The sequence below is a fragment of the Pteronotus mesoamericanus genome, unplaced genomic scaffold (genome assembly GCF_021234165.1).
Source record: "Pteronotus mesoamericanus isolate MK-2021 breed Mesoamerican mustached bat unplaced genomic scaffold, CSHL_Meso_final contig_164, whole genome shotgun sequence".
In the NCBI taxonomy this organism is placed as follows: Eukaryota; Metazoa; Chordata; class Mammalia; order Chiroptera; family Mormoopidae; genus Pteronotus; species Pteronotus mesoamericanus.
In genome coordinates, this window is record NW_026555065.1 from 146302 (window position 1) to 163164 (window position 16863).

Below are 16863 nucleotides of genomic sequence, written 5' to 3' on the forward strand. Positions count from 1 at the left end.
CCAAAGAGCTAAAGCCATCCTGAGAAAAAAGAAACAACATCAGAGGTATCATACCCCTTAATTTCCAGTTGTACTACAAAGCTACAATAATCAAAACGGTATGGTACTGAGCCAAAACCATACAATGGAGAAAGGAAAGCCTCTTCAATAAATGGTATTGGGAAAATTGGAAAGCCACATGCAAAAACAATGAAGCTAGACTGCTGTTTGACACTGTACACAAAAAACTTAAAAATGGATTAAAGAGTTACTATAAGACCAGAAACAATAAAATACATAAAAGAAAACATAGGTGCTAAACTTAGGGACCTTGATCTCAGAGAGGCTTTTGTGAGCTTGATCCCAAAGGCAAGGGAAGCAAAAGCAAAAATAAATGTATGGGAGTACATTAAAATAAAAAGCTTCTTCTGTATGATAAAAGTAACTATAAATAAAACAAAAAGACAGCCTTGGCCTCAGTTGGTTGGAGTGTCATCTTATATACCAAAAGAAGATTGTGAGTTCGGTCCCCAGCCAGGGTGCATATGGGAAGCAAGCAGTAGATGTTCCCCACATTGATGTCTGCTTCTCTCTCTCTCTGTCTCTCTCCCTATCACCCCCTCTCCTCTGACTTTTTCTGTCTCAAATCAGTAAATGTATTCTCAGGTGAGGATTTAAAAAAAGAAAAGACAACCAGCTGAATGGGAGATGTTTGTAAATGATACCTCTGAAAAGGGGCTAATATCCAAAATATATAAAGAACTCATATAACTCAACACAAAAAAGAAAACAATTTAACTTAAAAATGGGCCAGGCCTTTTTCCAATCTTGCAAGATGGTAGGTGAAAAAGCTGAGAAGCCAGTACTAAGAAGAAACCTGAAGCCAAGAAGACTGATGCTGGTGGCAAGGTTAAGAAGGGCAACTTCAAGGCTGACCCACCTAAGGGGAAGCCCCACAGCAGCCGAAACCCTATTCTAGTCAGATGAAGTGGTAGATACCTGGTTGGCTATATATCTCTGAAAGGCCATCTATAAGAGGAAGTAGTCAGCAGCTAAATCTAGGATTGACAAGAAAAGGAGACAGTTCTTGCTACGGTCACAAAACCAGCTCTGGTGAAAAGAATAGTGGTACCTAAGTGGTTAACTTTGCAAAATGCTCAGATCTTATCCTGCTGAAGGTGTGCCTTGAAAGCTGTTGAACCATAGCAAGAAACCCTTCAGCCAGCATCACTCCCAGGGACCATTCTGATCATCTTCACTGGGTACAACAGAGGCAAGAGGGAGGTTTTCCTGAAGCAGCTGAGCAGTGGCCTGCTACTTGTGACTGCTCCTCTGTCCCTGAGTTGGTTCTTCTGCATAGGACACATCAGAAATTTGTCATCACCACCTCCAACAAAATTGATATCACAATCCCCGACAGAAACTCTACTCATTGATATCAAAATTGATGTCTGTGAATATCCTCAGACATTTCACTGATCCTTAGTACTTCAAGAACCTGTGCAAGCTGCAGACACCAAGAGGGTGAGGTCTTCAACACAGAAAGAGAAATATGAGATTATAAGCAGTGCGAGATTAATTAGAAAGCCATGAACTCGCAAATTCTGCCAAACATCAAAGTTATTTCTCAGTTCCAGGGCTACCTCCACTCTCTGTTTGCTCTCATAAAAGGAATTTATTCTCACAAATTGGTGTTCTAAATTTCTTACGAAGTACTTAATTAAATACCTGATCTGTTTTAAAAAATAAATAAAAAATAAATAAAAAATGGGCAGAGGACCTGAACTTTTCCCAAGAAGACATATAAATGGCCAACAGATATATGAATGGATGCTCAACTTCACTACTTACAGGAGAAATGCAAATCAAAACCAGAATGAACTAGCACTTCACAGCTGCTAGAATGGCTCTGATCAGTAAGATGAGAAATAAGTGTTGGGGGATATTGAGGAAAAGGAACAGTCTTACACTTCTGGTGGGAGTTTAAATTTGTACACTAACTATGGAAAATTAAGAACAGAGTTACCATATGACCCAGCAATCCCTCTACTGGGTATCTACCCCCAAATTTGAAACATTTATTTGTAAGGGTATTTGTACCCACTCTGGTATTCATTGCAGCATTATTCGCGGTAGCCAGGACATTGAAACAACCAAAGTATCCTTCAGTAGATAATTGGATAAATAAGGTACCTATATACAATGGGCTATTACTCAGCCATGAAAAATTGAAATCTTGCCATTTGCAACAACATGAATGGACCTAGAAGGTATGCTAAGTGAAATAAGTCAGAGAAAGGCATACATCATATGATTTCACTTATATGTGGAAATCTAAAACACAAACAAAATGAAACAGAAACAAACATAGATACAGAGAACAAATTGATAATCACCAGATGGGAGGGGGTTGGGAGATGAGTGGAAAAGGAGAAAGGGATTAAGAAGCACATATTGCCAGTTATAAAAATACTTAATGGGGATACAAAGTACAGCATAAGGAATATATATAGTCAATAATATTATAATAACTGCACATGGTGTCAGATAGGTGCTGGACTTACTGGGGTATGCACTTCTTAAGGTATGTAAATGTCTAGTCACAGGGTTGTATATCTGAAACTAATAATTTATGTCAACTATAACTGAAAAATTTTTTAAATATTGAGAGTCTATATTTTCTAATAAATTTGTTGTGTATAATCCAAACGGCTTTTAATTTCTCTCCCTTATTTATGGTTGATATTATTATGTTTTGGAATATAGTATATGTCTTAGAATATATTAGTATGTGATTGGGTGAAAATAGACTCAACCCTGTATCACTTTAGTAACTTTTAAACAACATTCTCAACCTCCCATCTTAACCTTTTTGTTTTTCAGGACATTGAAAAGATTTTCAGTAACATTTCAGATATACATGAGTTGACAGTAAAACTTTTAGGGTTGATTGAAGACACAGTTGAAATGACTGATGAAAGCAGTCCTCATCCCTTAGCTGGCAGCTGTTTTGAAGATTTGGCAGAAGTAAGTTTACAAAACCACTTTATTTTCATTTAAGTCTTAACGGATATATTAAGAAATTTAGTAAGAAATTCTTTGTGAAAATTAAAAGATCCTGCTGGCTGCTATAAAAAAATACCAATAGCAAAGTACAATTATACTGTATTTATAATGACACTTGATAGTGTTTTTATGATATTAATCACAGCAAAAGTTAATAGAATAGTAAGTTTTAAGTTTTTTTTAATGGCAAGTGCATTTAAAGTAAAAGAAATGTTATTGACCATAGTTGGTTAGCTTTTGTGGATTTTATTCTTGATTTCCAGAAATTGAAAAGGAAGTTTGTATTTCACTTTTGTTTCCAAAGTGAAAAATCACTTTTGTTGTCTTAAATGTTTATAAAAATAATGTTTCTCATTGTAAAAATAGTCACAAAGAGACAAATATAAATAAAATGAAAATCACTTCATTTTGCAACACCTAGGGATGTTATACTTATAACATACAACATTTTCTGCACACATATACAAACCTATGTGTACTTACAAAAATAGGATTTTACTCCTTTATTATGTGCTTTTTTTTTTTTCCCAATGAATATAGCACCAACATTTTCCAGGTCAGTAAGTGTATTTCAACACAATTTTTAAAGTCTAAAGAATACCATGTTATTACGGTGACACCATAACATTTTAGCTATCTGCTCTCATTAATCATGCATGTTGTTTCTATTTTTGTTATTGTCATAATACTGCAACAGACATATTTGTACTATGCCTTTGTAGCCTAATAATTTTTTAGGATATATTCCTAGAAGAAGAATTGTAGTACTAAAGACTTGGTATGTTTTTAGAACTTTGAAACATTTTCCCATATCTTCAATAATTCTGAGATTATGCCATTAATTTTTGCCGGTATAGTGGTAAAGAAACCACAGTATCTCACTGTTTTTTAATTTTGCTTTATAAGAAAACTAATGATGTTGGACATCTTATCATATTCATTGGCCATTTTTATTTCTTTTGGAAAACAGGGTTTTAAAAGTGCATCTTTAGAGTTCATATAAATTTCCTAATTTTGTAATCTTTGGTTATATTTTTCTGAAAATATAGCTTACATTTGTTACATCTGTTTTGCAGACAATGAAACTGATAATGTAGAAATATTCAGTTACTACTGCCTAACCAAAATATTCAGCCTCAGTTTTTACTAGAAAATTTTAATATTATGATAACTTGACTCTTAAAGATACCATGGTTCAAAAACAATGAATTTTTAATTTTTTTATCATGGTAAAATATATATAACAAAATTTGCCATTTTAACCCATTTTTAAGTTTACCACTATCTATTTCCAAAACTTTTTCACAATCCCCGACAGAAACTCTACTCATTAAACAACTCCTTATTCCCTCCTTCTGATCACAGGTAACCTCTAATCTACTTTCTGTTTCTATGAATTTTCTGATTCTACTGTAGATATTTGATACAAGTAGAATCATACAGTATTTGTTCTTCTGTGTCTGCTTATTTTACTTAGCATAAAGTTTTCAAGATTCATCCATGTCATAGCATGTTTCAGAACTTGATCCCTTTCTATAGCTGAGTAATATTCCATTGTGTATATATATCATCATATTTTGTTTATTCAGTTATTTTTTGATGGACACTTGTATTTTTTTCTACTTTTTGGCTGTTGTGAATAATGCTGCAGTGAATATTGGCACACAAGTATCTGTTTGAGTCCCTGTTTTCAGTTCTTTGGGGTATATATCTATGAGTGAAATTGCTGGGTCATATGATAATTCTTTGTTTCACTTTTTGAGGAACTGCCAAAAATATTTGCCACAGGAGCTATACCATTTTACATTACCACAGGCAATGAATGAGGATTCCAGTTTCTCTACATTCTTGCCAATACTTGTTATTTCTGGAAACATACTATATTTTTTAAAGACAAAAATGAAACCTCTTAGTTCTAACTAAACATTGCAAATATTGATTATAATGAAATAATAGGAAATTAAATATAAACATTGGACCAGATATGTGCAGTTTCTGCTTTTTGACTTTATTGTACATTAGTCTTTGCTTTCTTTTATTAATTTTTATCCAAAAGAGCAGTATCATAAAGTGATATCACTTTTTGCTTCCTTTGAAAGTATCCTAGGTAAATAAGTAAACTTATTTCAGCCCAGGTAAGTCTAACTGAAATTTCAAATCCCAGCCTTCTTTTACTAATGAATATATTTTTCACTTATTGGAGATGAATGTGCATAAGCATTTTAATAATTAAACAGACAGTCAGCGACTTATTTTGAGACCAGTAGCTTCTTGTGATTTATAGCTCAAGGTTATTACTTACATTAAGAACATTTTTCCAATTACAGCAATAGTTACTGTTTGTCCCTGCAAAGTAGATGGCACAAAGTTCTAAAATCTAGTGAGGACTTGAATAAAAATTTGCCTTTAGGTAATCTGTGCCATATTAATAAAAAAGATGATCTTTTAAACTTAATATTTTCTTTTTAAAAATAGGAGCAAGCATTTGATCCTTATGAAACATTATCACAGGACATTCTTTCACCAAAGTTTAATGAACATTTCAGTAAGTTGATGGCCAGACCTGCAGTGGCTCAATACTTTCAGGTAAACTTAAATTGAATGATATTTTTTTTTAAATAAAGTAACTAAAAAACTCTTTTATTATTTTATCCTTCAAATATTTGTGGTTCTCGATTCCTTTTATAAAGCAACTGAGGAAGATTTTCACCAACCTTTCAAAATTTGTTAATTCTAAGCCTATTTAGATTGAAAAAAGTAATCTGTCTTTAATGTAGAAATCTTTTATAGAATGCCATCACAAATACTGATTGACCAGAAAAATCTGGCAAATTCTAGATCTTGGATATAGATAGGAATATGGAGAGCACTTTCAGGTTCTTATTTTCAACAGGGTAGAACTGAAATCATCATGAGTGAGAATATCCTCATGCATATGCATACTGATGTCTCTATCAGGCCTATAATTTAAAGGAGATAAATATATTAATGGGAAGTATACAAGTTAATTGGTTCATTAATGCAGTTAGATAAAATGAAAATAATGGAGACAAATAAGATTTATGTTTTTTACTTTTTCAACACTAAATGAAGGTTATATTGGCATTGATGACCCTTGACTACTTATTGCTGTAGAATTTCCTGAATCAATCTTAGATAGGCTTCTCTCCCTTAGCATATGAATACATATTGTCAAATCTTTATTGTCCTAAAACAAGCAGTAAACCATGTCATTTTCTTTTTTCTTTTTTTCCCATTTGTAGCCAATTGTCTTTATATTACTTTTTACCATTCTTTATTAAACTGTTATCATTTGTGTCTTACTCAGGATATATCACTAAAAATTGCCCTGACAGTGAACCTAATCACCAAATCCAGTGAATATTTTGATTTCATATTTATGTCTGTAGTATTTGTTAGTCCCCTTCTTGTTATTTTGGTTCTCATGATACTTTCTTCTAATTTTCATCTTCTCAGTCTCCTCAGTCCCTATATGATCAGCCCCTGATTTTCTGTCCCTCTAATGCTCTCCTTGAATGACTTTATTCATACCCTTTGCTTTAGCTACTACCTTTATGCAGGTGACTTCATATTTGTATTTTCAAGTCTTAACTCTCCTGAGCAGTGGATGTGTGTGTACACTTTTCATATAGCTGCCCTAATTCATTTAGATATCCCACAGGCCCTTCAAATATTTAAATGTTCAAAACTGAACTTACCATCTTTTCCCTGCCTTCTTTACTATGAATTCCCATTATTATCTTCTACTTGTATTCAAAAACTTGTCAACCTGGAATAAAAATTACTAATTCTCAAAACTTACTTGAACGAAGGAATAATTTTTAAGTTAATCTTATATATAGATATAAACCATAAAAAAAGTTTGTTAAATAGGACAATCTGCCAATAAGATCTTTGCATACTCATTAAAAGCACTCACATTTCTTGTTTTGTTCTTCTTTTATTGGTAATTCTTACTGTGGGATTTGAATGTCTCGGGCCCAATTATTTAAGCTACTGCCCCAGATATTCAGTGAAGTTGAAAGAGTTAGATAAAACTCTTGTTCAGGCCAAACTCACTTGTACTGTATTAACTTTAAAAAGCTAAAGTAATGCTTCATTTAAAAAAATAATAAAAATTCTCTAGAAGTTGTATAGCACACCTTAAGAATATAAGCTTTAGCCCAATTAATAGTTGTCAAGTCTATTGAGCAAATTATAATTTAATTTCAGTTAATAATATGTGAGAATTATGGGAGTGTTCACCTGGGAGAATATATTTTAAAAACAGCATATCATATTCTTTCTTCATACTATATATTGCTGTTGTTCATATTTAATGGAAGAGAAATACCAATTTAAATAAATCAACCTTATGACATTTAAAATCTACATAAGTGACTTTTAAATCCCTCATAAATTTTAGAAAATCACTTTTTTTACAGACTATTAGTTTTCAGAACTGGGATATGTGTAACCCTGGCTATACTCGGAGATCGTTCAGGTAATATAAGGACACAGATAACTTTATGGGAATAAGTTTCTAGTCTGCCTGCCATCTTATTTTTGTTTTTGCATTCTCTTTCCTGATTTCTTTTACACATTATCTATCACCATGTTGAATTTCCCGTTATGTATTGATCCTAGGTGTAAAAACTTTCAGGGTACCAGTCAGAAAAAATGTATTGCCCCTGAAACAGAGTTCTAAATGAGGTTCCTAGACCTGATTCCAATGAAGAGGGGTGGTTCACTTCCATTAACAAATAAATCTCAGACATCAAGAAGAATTCAACTTAGTTCTGACACTGTCTACTAGAGATAGGGTCAGATTTCACAGGTTCAGGGTTCAGTCCTACAATACTGCCCTCCAGCTTCCCACCACCTCACCCCGAACACACACACAACATGCACACACACTACAAATGGCAGCAGCAAGCCCAGGGGCTTACCTTATCTGACCAACTGGCTATATTGGAAAATCCAACTCCCTCCTTGGGTTCAATATGCTAAAATGGCTCACAAAACTCAAATAAGCATTTTTCTTACTAGATTACTGATTTATTATAAAAGGATATTAAGGGGTATGAGTCAACAGTCAGATGAACAGATGCATATGGTGAGGTCCTGAATAGAACTTTTCCTCATTGGACTTGGGGCTTCGGTATGGTGACACTTGGAAGCGTTCTGGTTCCCCAATGTGGAAGCTCTCCAGAAAGACCGATGAATTCTCCTGGGTTTTTATGAAGGCTTCATTAGGTGGTTTCGATCGGCTAAGTCATTGGCCACGGGATACTGAACATAAATCTCCAGTCCCTCATACCTCCCCTGAGATCAGGCCAGGCTGTGGGGCTGAAATTTCTAAACCTCTAATCACAGGGTTGGTTCTCCTGGCAACCAGGCCCCTGGTCTAAAAGTCACCTTTAACATGACAAAAAGCACCTTTTTTTTCACTCTCTAAACTTGGAAAATTCCTAGGTTTTGGGGGAGCTGTGAGCCTGGAACTATAAAGACCAAATACCTTATAATCACAAGTTCACAATATCACAAGTTCATTGAATACAAAGCAAAGAGTTCCAAGAGAAATCTTTAACTGTTAAAAACTCTTGGTAGTTGAAATGGCTTGTAATATCTATCTAAATAAGAATTAAGTGAGATGGTTGTAAAAGCAGAAATATTAACTTTTTGAAAAGTACTTCATCAATCATTGGACAAGGTGAAGGAGAGGGAGACTTATCAAGTTAAAGTTCTCATACCTGGACATTAGGTTCTTCCAGATGCTTATTGTTCTTAAGACTGTGACATTAACATGTATATTTCAATTTAAGAATGAAGTCAGAGTTTGTGCAGAAATTAAGTCTGACCTGTTTATTTTGACAGTGAAGATTGACTTTGTCAGTTAAGTTATATGATAGAAATTTTTCATAAATTAGCTAAACCTGAAACTTATATAATCATTGTTTGGTGAAATATATTTAAATTATATCTGCAATATACATATAATATCCTGTTACTGAACAAAAGGGAGGTTCAGCTGCCTCTTGCCACAAAAGGTAAACTCTACAGGCAGGGGCTGGTAAGAAAGGAAAGGTTTTTATTTGGATCCTGAGCCATCTGGGAGAATGGGGACTTGAGTCTTGAAAAGCAACTCCTCCATAAAACCCAGATAAAAACCCAGATGTCCTTTGCAAGACTAAAACAAAAGCCAGTGCCCAGAGTTCCTGCTGTATTTTAAAGTACTGTCCTTCGGAATCCGAGGTGATGCCTAAGCAGTCATCCAGGTAGCTTAACTTGTCCCCAGCTGCAGTCTGACTTCAGGTTCCCGCCTGGCAGTTGCATGTGGAGCCAGCATGGCCATCACCATGCAGCTACTAGCGCCATGAGGTCCCAGCTCCTGGGCTGGAGAGCTCACAGATGCACCAGCAAATGCTCTACACGTCAGTGAGGCGGGGCAGGGGAGAATGAGAGACAGAGAGAGAGAAAGAGAAAGAGAGACTGATATTCCCTCTTGGAGGCAATGAGCCATGACTGTTAAGGTCTGATGGCCCATGGAGAGGACAGGCCAACATACTAGCCAAGTGCAGGCTCCAAGCGGTGAGCAACAAGGAAGAGAGAGTTTCTTGTTTCCCTGGGTTTATATTAGCTTTGGGTGTGGGACAGAAGATTTCTCAAAACAACCAATCAACTTCCCAAACCTCTGTGAACTTTGGGTGGGTCCACCTCCCAACTAATCCTTTCATTTCCAAGGCTCTACTAACAGGCCTTTTTGGTCCAGCACCTCCCCCTGCCACCATCTTGCCTTTTTTTTTTTTCTGTTTTTAAAAATATATTTTATTGATTATACTATTACAGTTGTCCCGTTGTTTTCCTCCCCTTAATTCCCTTCCATCCTGCACGGCACCCTCAGCATCCCTCCCCTTAGTTCATGTCCATGGGTTGTACATATAAGTTCTTTGGCTTCTCCATTTCCTATACTATCCTTAACTTACCCCTGACTATTTTGTACCTACTATTTATGCTGCTTATTCCCCGTACCTTTTCCCCCATTCTTCACCCTCCCTCTCCTCTCTGTTTTACTGTTCATAGTTTTTGATCTTCTTTTTCTTAGATAAGTCCCTTTAACATTTCATATAACAAGGGCTTGGTGATGATGTGAACTCCTTGAACTTTACCTTGTCTGGGAAGCACTTTATCTGCTCTTCCATTCTAAATGATAGCTTTGCTGGATAGAGTAATCTTGGGTATAGGTCCTTGCATTTTGTCACTTTGAAAACTTCTTGCCAGCAGCTTCTTGCCTGCAAGGTTTCTTTGGAGAAATCAGCTGCTGGTCTTCTGGGAACGCCTTTGTAGGTAACTGTCTCCTTTTCTCTTGCTGCTTTTAACATTCTCTCTTTATCTTTAATCTTGGGTAACTTAATTACTATGTGCCTTGGTGTGTGCTTCCTTGGGTCCAAATTCTTTGGGACTCTGAGCTTCCTGGATCTCATGGAAGTCTACTTCCTTGGCCAATTTGGGGAAGTTCTGCTTCATTATTTTTTCAAATAAATTTTCAATTTCTTGTCCTTCCTTTTCTCCTTCTGGCACCCTGTGATACAGATGTTGAATCATTTAAGTTGTCCCAGAGGTTCCTAAGCCTTTTCTCATTTTTTTGAATTCTTGTTTCTTCATTCTGTTCTGGTTGAATGTTTATCTCTTCCTCTGTTCCCAATCATAGATTTGATTCCCAGTTTCCTTCCCTCTCTTGTTGGTTCCCTGTAAATTTTTCTTTATTTCACTTTGTGTAGCCTTCACTTTTTCCTCCATTTTGCGACCATACTCTACCAATTCAGTGAGCATCCTGATTACCAGTGTTTTGAACTGTGGATATGATAGTTTGGCTATCTGTTCATTGCTTAGTTCTATTTTTGGAGCTTTGATCTGTTCTTTCATTTGGACCATATTTCTTTGTATCAGCATGCCTGTTGCATTGGAAGGGGCGGAGCCTTAGGTATTCAACAGGGTGGGGCTACTCAGGTTGCTGAGTTGTGATGTTGTATGTGGGGGTGGTGTCCGAGAGAGAACAGTCCTGTTTGCTAGGCTCTCAGCCAACTTTCAGTCACTTCTCCTGCTACCCACAAGCAAATTGGGTCCTTCTGGTGCTGGTTCCTAGGTGGGTAGATTTGTGGATGTTCTAGGACCCCATGGGTCTCTCCAGCAGACTCCCGTGAGGCTGGGGGTTTCTCCTACTGCCACAACCCACACAGGTTTTTACCTCCAGAGGTTTTGAGGCTTTCTTTTCTTCCACTGGAACCCTGGATTGCTCTCTCTGTCTTGGTCCCCAGCTGTTTCTCTGGTTTATCTGCACACAAATGTGGGACTGCCCCGTCTGCCAGCTGCCACCTTGCTGCACGTCCTCTCTGCCCTGGCTGCCTGTCTCTGCCTCTCCTACCAGTCTGGATGAATGTTTCTTCTTTTGCTCCTTGGTTGTCAGACTACCATGCAGTTCAATTTTCTGGCAGTTCTGGTTATTTTTTGTTTTTAAATTTGTCGTTGTCCTTCTTTTGGTTGTGTGAGGAGGCAAAAGTGTATCTACCTATGCCTCCATCTTGGCTAGAAGTCTACCATCTTGACTTTTATTGTGCATGTGCCTGCCTTCCCTTAGTCCCACCACAGTCTAGAACCAAAAGGGGGTAGGAGGGATTTTTCTTCTATCCAATTATCTTGCTAGCCTTGCACATGCTCAGTGTAAGAACCTCCCCCTGCCACCATGTTGACGGGGAGGTAGAGACAGGGGAGAGGGGAACTCTCTGGCACTGTCAACTCTGTGCCTCCCATGCTCTAGACCCCACATGCAGTGAGTTCCTTACACTAGGGGCCCACCAGCAGAGAAGGTAACCCTAGAAACCCAGCATAGTCTCTCAGCAGCACTGAGGGTGACCGCAGTGGGAGGGGCAGAGCATTATCCCTGAGCAGGACCTCTGCGACAGGGGTGGAACATCTGCAAGGCACATGCTTGATTACCTGGGCAGTGCGCCCTCATGCTTGGAAGCAAAACACAATTTTGTCGCCATGGCCCCAGGAAGTTTGTGAAGGCATTGACTGGCTGTACACCATGCCCTCAGAGCTCAAACATCCAGTCTCTGTCCCTGAGGGCTATGGCTTGGTGGACAAGGGTCTCCGAGGTTCCATTCTCATGGCCTAGCTCTCTCTCTCTCCCTGTGGCTCCTCCCACCTTCTGCCCTCCTACCACTCCTAGTGGTCCAGACAGGCTGTCCATTGTATCAATCCCCCCAAAATATTCTTTGTAACTACTTAAACTTAAAGCATTTCAAATGGTGACATAAATATGTGCAAGAAAGTTCATAGCTTTTCAGAATTCTGGTACAGTATGTGGAATCTAAAATCTTTGAAGAACAGCTAAGATGACTATTGTGAAAGTTATTTTAGCCATATGAGATGTAGAAATGTATGTATTTAATAACTAAAGAGTAAAAAAAAAAACAACTTGATTGACAGCACTTGGATTTTAATGTAGAACATGTTTGCCATTATGTTATAGTTTTGATAAGCCTCTATCTTCTATTTTTGAAAGCTGTTTCTTTTTGACACTGCTGTTATATATCCTTGATATCAGAGATATAATATTACACCATTTTTCTTTGCAGTCCATTGCTGATGGTTTTAGAGAGGCAGTTCGTTATGTCCTTCCACGCCTTATGCTGGTGCCAGTGTATCACTGTTGGCACTATTTTGAATTACTAAAGGTAAGATGAAAGCTTTCTGAACCAAAAGCATTACATTTATGAGGCGTAAAATCTAGTTTTTGATGTGCTCATATTATTTTAAAGTACTTTTTCTTTATAAAAATAAAGTATCTTAAATGTTTACCTTCTTTCCACAGACCATGGAGAAAAGCTTGTATTTCTTACCTATCTTTATATTATTTACAAATGGTAGATAGAAACAGAAAACTGTATGTTTATCTGTCATTTTATAATATACAACCTCAAAGTACTAACATTATAAAAGAAATTACTTTCTAAAATTAATTTTTGGAGGCATACAGCAACAATGGTTTAACTTTTATTTTAAATAAGTAATAAGTTTTATACATAGTATTGTTCTAAATTTCCATCTGGCTTTAACTTATTAAGAAAAGCACTTTTAAAGTTGACATTTTTTTCATGCAGAGTAGTATTCTTCCTTTTTTAGCTAGGACCCAAACAACATTGAAAAAAAAAAATTATGGTAAAACTTGAACTCTTTTCAGAGATCAGTAAAAATGAAAATATATTGAATTCCTAAAGATTCCAAGAAACACTATAAACTTTATTATGATAATAATAAAAGTATGTAATAAAATATAACTTCTGGTCAAGATGGTGGCATAGATAAACATGGCTCACCACCTTGCACAATCACAACAAAATTACAACTAAACTATAGAACAACCATAATTCAGAAGCATCAGAACTTGAGTTGAATGGAAGTCCTGCAACTACAGAATTAAGGAAGAAACCATGAGACTGGTAGGAGGGGTGGAGACATGGAATGGGCTGGTCCCACACCCATGTGAGGTGGATGAAAATCGGGACAAATGTCTCAGGATTGAGGAGTTCCAGCCACAACCAGGCCCTCCAGTCCAGGGTTCCAGTGCCAGGAAGATAAGTCCCCACAACTTCTGGCTGCAAAAATTAGTAGGGATTGAGGCTGTAGAAGACAAACTGCTAGAGTCCCAGGTAGTTCCTCTTTAGGGCCCACGCACAGAATTACTCAGACTCACTTCTTCTGAGCTCCAGCATGGATGCAGCAGATTGAAAGGCATCAGAGACATACAGAGAGGAACTGAATTGTGAGGCACCAGGGCAAGAGCTGGGGAGCAGCTTTATTCCAGACAGACATGCTGGAAGAGGTCATTGTTCCTTTTCCAAGCCCTCCCCTCACAGAGACAGCAGGCGGGTGCCATATCTGAGACTCCATCAACCTAGCTCACACTGTTTGCCGCACCCTGGTGATTCCCTGAGACCCTGTACCGACCCAACTTTTAGGCCCACCCAAGCTGTTTCCAATGTCTCTTCCATATGAATAGCATGTCTTGGCCCAGGCTTCAGATTTTCCTAATTTCTCTCAAACAAGCATCATCTGGCTTCAGCAAGCCCCATCCCTCTTCTTAAGTTGCCCCAGGCCTGGTGCTAGCAGCAGACGGCCTTTATTCATAGCTTGGCATCTCATGGACACCTCCAAACCCAGCACAAGTAGTGCTTTGTGACCCCAGACAGAACACAGGCAGTGGCTGACCTTCAATATGCCAACAGCAATCAAGACTTAACTATAAGAGGAGGATATACACTGCTGACACAGTGAGCACACCTTAAGTACCCAGCTGGGGCAATAAAGGACACTGTGCCACTGGATCCTACAGGACACCTGCTATACCTACTGCATTAAGCCACTCTATCAAACCCCCATGGGAGACATAGTAACTCTACCTAGTACATAAAAACAAACACAGGGAGGCTGCCAAAATGAGGAAAAGAAACATGACCCGAATGAAAGAACAAAACTCCAGAAAAGAACTAAACAAAATGTAGATAAACAATCTATCAGATGCAGAGTTCAAAACATTGGTTTATAAGGATACTCAAAGTACTTAGTGTAAACCTCAACAGCATAAAAAGATCCAGTCAGAAATGAAGGATACCCTAATTGAAATAAAGAACAATTTACAGGGAATCAGCAGTAGAGTGGATGAAGCCAAGAATCAAATCAGTGATTTGGAAGATAAGGAAACGAAAAACACCCAAGCAGAACAGCAAGACGGAAAAGAGAATCCAAAAAAATGAGGATAGTGTAAGGAACCTTTGAGACAACTTCAAGCAGAGCAACATTTGCATTCTAGGGGTGCTGGAAAGAGAAGAGAAAGAGCAAGAAATTGGAAATCTATTTGAAAAAATAATGAAAGAAAACTTCTCTAGTTTGATGAAGGAGATAGACATACAAGTCTCGGAAGCATAGAGAATCCCAAATAAGATGGATTCAAAGAGACCCACATCAAGACACATCATAATTAAAATGCTAAAGTTAAAAATAAAAAGAGGATCCTAAAAGCAGGAAGGGAAAAGCAGTTACCTACAAAGGAGTCTCCATAAGACTGTCACCTGATTTCTCAAAAGAAATGTTTCAGGCAAGAAAGGACTGGCAAGAAATATTCAAAGTTTTGAAAACAAAGACCTATGACCAAGATTACTCTGTCCTGAAAAGCTATCATTTAAATTGAAGGACAGATAAAGGGCTTCCGAGACAAGAAAGAGCTAAAGGAGTTCATCATCTCCAAACCAGTGAAACTTTAAATGGTCCTTTTTAAGAAGATCAAATATATGAACAATATAATGGCAATGAATATATATCTTTCAACAATGGAATCTAGAAAACAAAATAAACAAACTAGCAGAACACAAACAGAATCATAAAGAGAATGTTTTGATGGTTGCCAGATGGGAGGAGGCCTGGGATGATGGGTGAAAAAGGTGAGGTGATTATGAAGTACAAACAGGTAGTTACAGAATGGCTGTGGGGATATACAGCATAGGGAATAGAGTAACCAAAGAACGGATATGAAGGATCCATGGACATGGACAATGGTGTGGGGATTGTCTGAGGGAATAGGGGGCTGGATGGAGGGAAACAAAGGGGGAAAAATTGGGACACCTGTATTAGCATAAACAAAATATAATTTAAAAAATTTAATATAAATATGAATTTGTTGTATAATAAATAAATATAATGTGTAAACATATCAGAGGTAAACCATTACCCTGACCCTCATGGCGCTTGCTTTCTTGCTTTTGTTTCCCGTTCAATCACATGTCACTAAAATATATGTGTGTGTGTGTGTGTGTGTGTATATTCTCACCCAAGGGTATATATATATGTATATGTATGTGTGTGTATAAATGTATATATGTGTGTATATATGTATATAAATGTATGTATATGTATATGGCCTGTTTCTGAATTTTATATGTTAGATCAAATTTTATATATTATTTTCTATCTTATATCTTCTCTCAAAGTTATATTTTTAAGATTTATCAATGTTATTATATGTTGTTCTAATTTAATTTTCTTTCAGTTTGAATAAACTATGATTTATTTCTTTTCTGGTTGTTGAACAGTGTTTTGCTATTACCGATAATATTTGCTATGGACATTCTTGTGCATATCTCTTGGTACACATGTGCATGCATTTTATTTCTCTACAGTATATACTCAGGGATAGAATTGTTTGGTCATAGGGTATGCATATTTTCCGATTTAATATATAATGCCAAGCAGTTTCCAAAGTGGGTTGTACAGTTTACAGTCCAGCCAGAATGCATGAATGTCTCTCTTTATACATATTTTCATCCTTTTAAATTTCTGTCATCTGGTGTATTTGTAATTGTCTCTCATGGTTTTAATCTCTATTTCCTTCATTATTAATGAACTTGGGTATAGTATGTTTATTGTCCTTTTGGATAATCTTTTGTGGAGTTATTTAAGTCTTTTGCCATTTTAAATATTTTATGTGGTTTATCTTTGCATTTCACATTTCTAGTTTTTCTTGTTGTGCATTAACTAAGCCAGAGTATATTCTGTATTTATTCTGAGGGAGATAATGTCACCGATGAGTGATGGGTGATTTTCCTTTATTATTCATTATTTGAAGTTGTGAAGCAATACTACCTAGCTATAAAAGAGAATCTGCTGCCTTTGGACAGGCATCAGAGTTCAAGTGTTTCTTTTTCCACTTTAGGTTTCATATGCCTGTTCCCTTGATATTTAAGATCCCAGATGGGTATA

General features: G+C 36.8%; 1 protein-coding gene and 1 pseudogene across 2 annotated transcripts in view; both read left to right on the plus strand.

The window, feature by feature from the left end:
* LOC129064134 (son of sevenless homolog 2) overlaps positions 1–16863 on the plus strand; it is a 93982-nt gene that overhangs the window by 33626 nt on the left and 43493 nt on the right. For both annotated transcript variants that reach the window (XM_054565210.1, XM_054565211.1), the window contains exons 6-8: positions 2863–3006; positions 5521–5631; positions 12687–12785. In XM_054565210.1, the coding sequence (XP_054421185.1) occupies positions 2863–3006; positions 5521–5631; positions 12687–12785 (354 nt within the window). The remainder of the gene's footprint in view (positions 1–2862; positions 3007–5520; positions 5632–12686; positions 12786–16863) is intronic.
* On the plus strand, positions 762–1679 carry LOC129064136 (60S ribosomal protein L6-like; annotated as a pseudogene).